At 34.5% G+C, this 6,900-nt stretch overlaps 1 protein-coding gene across 2 annotated transcripts in view; it reads right to left on the reverse strand.

Moving 5' to 3' along the window:
* Positions 1-4,451: 4,451 nt before the first annotated feature.
* Positions 4,452-6,900, reverse strand: part of LOC125844751 (peptidyl-prolyl cis-trans isomerase FKBP19, chloroplastic) — a 4,591-nt gene continuing 2,142 nt past the window's right edge. The window contains exons 4-10 of one of the 2 annotated variants that reach the window (XR_007444167.1): positions 6,716-6,801; positions 6,574-6,624; positions 6,176-6,256; positions 6,052-6,096; positions 5,732-5,834; positions 4,867-4,942; positions 4,452-4,781 (exon numbers count right to left, since the gene is read on the reverse strand). Coding sequence is in view for 1 of the 2 variants with exons in the window: in XM_049524084.1 (XP_049380041.1) it covers positions 4,686-4,781; positions 4,867-4,942; positions 5,732-5,787; positions 6,052-6,096; positions 6,176-6,256; positions 6,574-6,624; positions 6,716-6,801 (491 nt within the window). In the remaining variant the exon portion in view is untranslated. The remainder of the gene's footprint in view (positions 4,782-4,866; positions 4,943-5,731; positions 5,835-6,051; positions 6,097-6,175; positions 6,257-6,573; positions 6,625-6,715; positions 6,802-6,900) is intronic. The other variant, XM_049524084.1, reaches the window with a different exon arrangement.

The raw sequence follows: 6,900 nt of genomic DNA on the forward strand, positions 1-6,900 counted from the left end.
TGGCAATTGCCAATGACCCAAAAGCAGCACCCCATCCATGTTTCATTTGAATATACACAACTGCAGTGAAGGCCACAATCGCCCCAACTGTGACCGACAGGTAAAAAAAGTTGAAAAACCTGTCCAGGTGTGACCTGTAGTTTCTGCTTCTCTCATCGAATTGATCAGCCCCGAATGATGAGACACAAGGCCTTATCCCTGCTGCTCCGAACCCCGTCACATATAACACTGTGTATAAGTACATCATTTGCCAAGATTTCGCTGGTTCGCAGTTGCCTAGAAGAAGGGCAATCTGATCACACTGATCTTGATTGGGCACAAATACCTTAATAGTTGCTAATAATGTTATTCCTGTTAATCCCTACATAACCATAAAGAAGTAAGTAACTGTTACTAGCTTTTAATCCCTCCGTTTCAATTTGTTTGTCTGGTTTTAACTTGACACTGAGTTTAAGAAGTAAAGAAGACTTTTGAATCTTGTGGTCTTAAACCAAAATAGGTAGAATTTACCAAAATACACCCTTTAGTCTAGTGATCTTAAACATGTCATCTGGAAAGTTAGAATAAGAAAGTTGCCGAAAAGGAAAGAGACATTCTTTTTTAAACGGACTAAAAAGGAAAGTAGGACAAACAAATTGAAACGGAGGAGTATGATCTTCACTTGAATGAAGTGATCAAACATTAGACAAGCAAATTATTCATCGAATTTAATTACCACTAGATAAATGGTGGTAAAGATCGCAATAGTCCAGTATCTACCAAGGTAAGCGTCAGCAACGAAACCACCCAACACAGAGGAAGCCTGTGATATGCCCAAAAAATTGTTAACAGCATTGGCAGAGCTAGAAAAAGGCCTGTGCATACGTAGAACATGAACGCCACCATGTTAACAGATAGGCCAAAGTAAGCCATTCTCTCAGCCATTTCATTTCCGAAAATGAACAAGGCAGCTATCCAGCCACCCGTCTTGTTTATATCCGGAATAGGCTTCCCATGGATATTCACAGGAGTAGCTCCTCCTACTCCACCACTATAACCACGTCCGAAAGCTGTTCTCCTATCATCCGATTCAAGGAAGTAGATTCCGAGTTTCTTTGAACCCCGTTTTGGAGTAGAATTCCCTCCTAACTGAACTTCGGGTGATTTGATTTCCCTTTCTTTACTTCCCATCCTTTCAACTCTACAAGCTCCCTCCTCTGCCTTCTTTCTTTATCGCACACACTTCATATACACCAACACTGAAACTGAAAAAGAGAAAGCTTGTAAGACTTATGCCAAGATTTCGAAAGAATTAGTTGAATAACATCCTACAAGATTTCCTCCATTGCCTAGAGTCTAATGTATCTAGAGTCGATGAGTTCAGAACGAGTGTGACTTTAACATCCTACAAGCTTTCCTCCATTGCCTAGTGTCTGTGAGTTCAGAACGAGTGTGATTTTGTTTTATATAAACATTTCAAAGTTTTACTGTATATAGTTAGAGCTGAAAGTAACGAGTTCAGTTAAATCATAGGACGGTCCAAGATCCGTCTCTGAATGTACACACATAATACTATGGTAAGGATTATAATGTCAAGATTTGGAAAGACTTAGGTAGAATAACATCCTACCTATATTTCCTTCATTGCCTAGAGTCCAAATTATACAAAAACGAATTCAGGATCTAGAGTCAACAACAAGATACCCAGTGTAATCTCACAAGCAGAGTCGGAGGAGGGTACAGTGTATGCAGACCTTACACCTACCTCGTAGAGATATAGAGGTTGTCTCCAATAGACCCTCGGCTTAAAATAAAGCATTTCCGAGCAGTTTGAATAAGGGAAAACAGAAATGAGAGCAGTAACAACAATGAAATAATGTGATATGGAGAGCAGTACACAACATACATATAGAGGAACGAAGAGTAATGACAACGAAATAATGTGATCTTATTCTACATAAACATTTCAAAGTTTTCTTGTACATATCTACATAGTTCGAGCTGAAAGCAATGAGTTCACCAAAATCACAGAACCTGCCTTAGATCCGCCTTAAGACCTAATGTAAAACATGTTACCACTTGCCTCATTTTCATCTGATCAGAAACTTCTAGACTCACAGTCTTGGAATTGAGCCATAGTCTGTTGTTATAGAAAAATTCAAGAATGACTTTGACAACTCAAATAAATAGTGTCATATACAAGAAAATTTTTAACACTCAACATACTTGAATTACCATAAGATAAAAAGATTATAACTTCATAAGAATATTTGAACATTTTTATGATCATGGAAAAAAAACAACACCAAAATAGCATTTTAAGTAACATACCTTGGAATTTTGATTAACAACAAAAAGTTTAGTGATGACTTTTAAAAGTCCAAATAGTAGTGATGTATATAGTAGTAAATAAAACCAAAAAAATGTTAAGTCATCTTTTTCATGACAGATATTGCCAGTTTGTTAGGTAGATAGGAAGTAAATGTACTTCTCAATCAATTCATTTATTGAGCCTATTTTTGAAGGATTTATGAGTCAGCACTTGCTACTTTCTACTACACTACTAACTATTACTATTATATTAGCATTATAAATGCAAGTCCTATAAAAATACATTCTCTTATTATATAAGAGTAAAGCAAGCACGTCTTCGTTGATGTGCTTCCTTCAGCAATGATATTTTTGAAAATATTTTTCTCTTATTATATAAGAGAGAAGTTTGAGGCTGAAGCAGACATGTTTTCGTCAACGTATATGCTTTAGCACGGGTATTTTTGAAAATATTTAAAAAGGTATATTCTTATTTTATTTTAGTTTAATTAGTGTTTAGTTTTTTCGAAATTATTGGACCCGCTTTAGTTGTATCTTTTAGCTTTAAATTTATATCGTTTAGTTATAGCTATAGTATTTTGAATGTCGATGATAATATTTGTGTAAATTTTATAACTACATTGAATAAAAAATCAACGGTAAGAAAAACACTTTAATTATGGACATCCCAATGAGCCTCTTCAAATTAGTTTTGCGTGAAAAAAGAATGAGATGATTTACTAACACACAAATATATATATCATCATTTATTTTAGGACAAAATTTTAAAATCATTTAATCAGTGTCATTTAAAACTTATCAATATTAATAATATTTATCATTATTTATTTTATACTTAATAAGATGATTTAATATTGTTTAATTAACACCACTTAAAAAATAAATTTATAAACAAATATTGGATCCGTGCACAACACAAAATTTTTGTAACTAGTTTAATATAAGTATGTCATTATGTGAATACACAACATATCTTTGTTAGTATGTATAAGCGTCACCACCAAAGGATATGATGTATTGGATGATATTATTCCCCCTTAACTAGAGATTTTGGATTCGATTCCTGATATGAAAAAATCATTGGCAAGAAGTGTTTTCCTCCGAATGGGCTCCACATAGCACAAATCAGAATAGTCAGATTCCAATACGGATATTAAATACCAGATGAAAAAATAAAATTAAAAATTAAAAAGTAATCAGTTGAATTAGTCAGCCCCTCCTAATAATTGGATAGTGTAATTACCTTTGTCATTTATACTCAATTACCTACATGACCAATAAGCTCTTAGAGTGTGGAAAAAAGAGTTTGACTAGATGACTTAAATTGAGAAGAATAAAAAGGAGGATTGAAAATTAAATGAGGGGATCCATGAAGCCCCCAACCAACACATGGATCATTTATTTTGGAACCATAAAAGAAGCCAAAAAATGTAAGTAAGCAATTTGTCAAACTTATTTAATGCTGTTGTTTCTGCCAAATAATATAGTTGGTAGTTTCCTGCTTCATCTTTCAATTGGGGTTATTGGGCTTTCAACCCAGTGTTAAAGGCCCAAATGTATAATCTATGTATGCTACCTCGAAAAAGTAAACAGTAAAATGCATTTTGAAGTTCAGTTTATAACTTCATCACACTATTGCTTCCTACAAAACTTTAGGACATTATAACAGAGTTTGTGTGCATCTTTCATTTCTCACTCAATATGATAATTATTTCAGAAAGTCACTTTTCAATTATCTCATAAACTCACTTTTCTTTGTTTTGTGACAACTATATATTGTCATTTCACCAAAAGTAATTATCTCATAAACTCACTTTTCTTTGTTTTCTGACAACTATATATTGTCATTTCACCAAAAGTAATTTATCTCATAAACTCGCTTTTTTTTTTGTTTCCTGACAACTATATATTGTCATTTCACCAAAAGTAACTATCTCATAAACTCACTTTTCTTTGTTCTGTAACAAAAAAAAAAGTTGCTCAACTATCGTCATTTCATCAAACTACTCAAACCAATTCAAATTTCATCTACACTTACTAACTAGTAAGTAATCATGTGCTCTTGCAATAATAAAATTTCGAAAACCCCTCTCCAAAGTACAGTAATCAACTATCTTATTCACAAACCAGAGAAGAAGATATCTTGAAGGATCACTTTCACAAGAAACAGTCAAATATCTATGAACACAAGGGATGTTGTTACATCAACAATACCTTACACCCCATCATTGTTACTACAGTGCTTTTCAAAATCAATCTTTCAACAATTTGATGTGTTTGATCTTAAACCTCTATAAGGAATGATCAGTCTTGATACTCCTTTCATCCTACTGGAAGTTAATCTTGTCATGGCGAAAACTGAGCAAAAAGGAACTTCAATTTGGTATGATTTTGAGAAGTTCAATATCAAACAGGAGTGTCTTATCAATCAATCCTTGGTTCCTCAGCACAAAACTCAAAGCTCTTTGTCCCTGGAAAATGTAAGGAAGGAACTTTTGATGAGAAAAAAAGGATCTGCGCGCCATAGAACACTGTTTTACAAGGAATTGAAGTTACCGAAAATGTTGTTGGTCTTGGACCTTTCTTATCATAGTCATAATCGGGGTATCCCAGCTCCGGAGGAACTATGATTCTGCGATATTGCAAGGAGAAAATGAAATGGAGAATACACGATATCTTCCTCGGTGCAAAAACAGTAATACAAAAGCCATGTAGTAGAAATGACAATGAAATGCGACATTGTTGTCGCATCCCAACTAGGTTCATGTGTCCTTGGATATCTATGAAGTGGTATCTAGTAGAGTCCTACTTATGGGTGTGTAACACGCCACACTTATGATTGGGAGGCTACACAGACATTTAAGAATGTTATCCTTCTTTTGTTACATTGGAAACTAGATTCAAAGACTTTGATAGGTAGTTCAACAATTAACTCCTTTTATATCCTGGGAGATCTACTCATTTAAGGTACCTAAAAAACTTACATGGATAGGAAAATATTAGCTAATCCGAAATGCCCCTAAATTAGGAATACTATCTCAGTTAACTATAACTAAATCTAGCATACAACGGGAGACCACATTGACCATATAGATAAGAGATCAACATCACCTGTGAAGACTCAACTACCATACTTTGAAGCACTTATGCTCATCAGGTAACTATATTCAAGTCGAGGCCATTTACGAGAATATAGAATCATTCAAGATGAGCTATCAGTTCGATAATCTATGTCTAATTCCAACAGTGATACCATAGTTTTAAGGGACGAAAGGTGGATATTTTAACACCCTTTGTATTACAAAGGCAGAAATAAGTCACAATTTAGCAAAACTTGATGCTCAAAAGTCCATTTTTTCAATAATTTTCTTAAGGAAACATTAATGGTAAACTAAAGTTAAATAGAGGGGAGTTATATCACCTTCTGATACCTCCAAGTGCAATCCCAGTAATAGCTTCCTCGAATGCCGGTATGACCTGAACATATGATAAACACAAACTCTGCTAGAAACCTTTCTTACAGCCTCAAAAAGTACCAGGAAAAAAGACAAGTGTAACAGTCAAGTTTCGTGGAATCAGTATAATTTATGACGTCACCAAATGCATGACTAACTAAAAAACATTTACTGAAACATAATGCAATTTCAAAACATGGTTTTAAAACCAGGAATTTAGGCATATAAAACTATAATTAAATCACCATTGTCTGGAGAGAATCAGATGCTTATCAAAAAAGCTCACCTCTTGAGATCCTACTCTGAATTTGAAGAAGTCCTTATCACCCCCCTGCAGCATAATGAACCATTGTCACCTAAAACTGTGCAAGAATCGCTAATTTGACTATATATTTAAGCTGGATTAGTACCTCAAAAGAACCACCTTTCGTCTTGTTACGAGCTTCAAATATGCGACCATAATAACCTATTGTGTAACCATCCCAGTCAACCTAAATTCAGTTGTTAAAGATACATACTCAGATTAATGCAAGCTTGGAACAGCAGCTATCTCAACTGCTTCCTTGAAGGTAAGTTGCTAAGTCCAATGAAAAACAGTAAAATGTGAATTTTCCAAAATTTCCATTTGAAATGGCCAAATGTTTAGAGACCATAAAGAAACTTCTTTGGCCCAACTTTAAAGACTCCGCCAAGTCTATTTATTAATAAGCCTAATTGGTCTCTGCAGTTATTCTAGCTTAAAACCGGACATTGAAACAAACAAATGAAGTGTAAGAGATAAATTTGAGTAGGCCATCCACAGGCTTACCACCACTGTATCTCCGATCTTCGGAGTGGGACCACTTCCAACTCTCAAATCCTGCATGTTTGTTAGACTCAATCAAAATCCAGGCCAGCCTATGCATGAAAAAACATGATTGAGTTCCTTATGTATAGCTCATATAAGTGACCTTATACTGGAGACCTGATTGAGTTTCAGTATAGTCAGGATACCGCATCTTTGTCTTCCCATAGTCCTTTCCTCTCAAAGCAGGCACTATGTAATCAGAAAGAAATCAAAGAATTATAGTCCTTTCCTCTCACTGTAGGCAATGTATATCTAGAAAGTAATAAAGATTTAGTTTTGGAGCAATGT

Source organism: Solanum stenotomum, chromosome 11 (genome assembly GCF_019186545.1).
Source record: "Solanum stenotomum isolate F172 chromosome 11, ASM1918654v1, whole genome shotgun sequence".
NCBI lineage: Eukaryota > Viridiplantae > Streptophyta > Magnoliopsida > Solanales > Solanaceae > Solanum > Solanum stenotomum.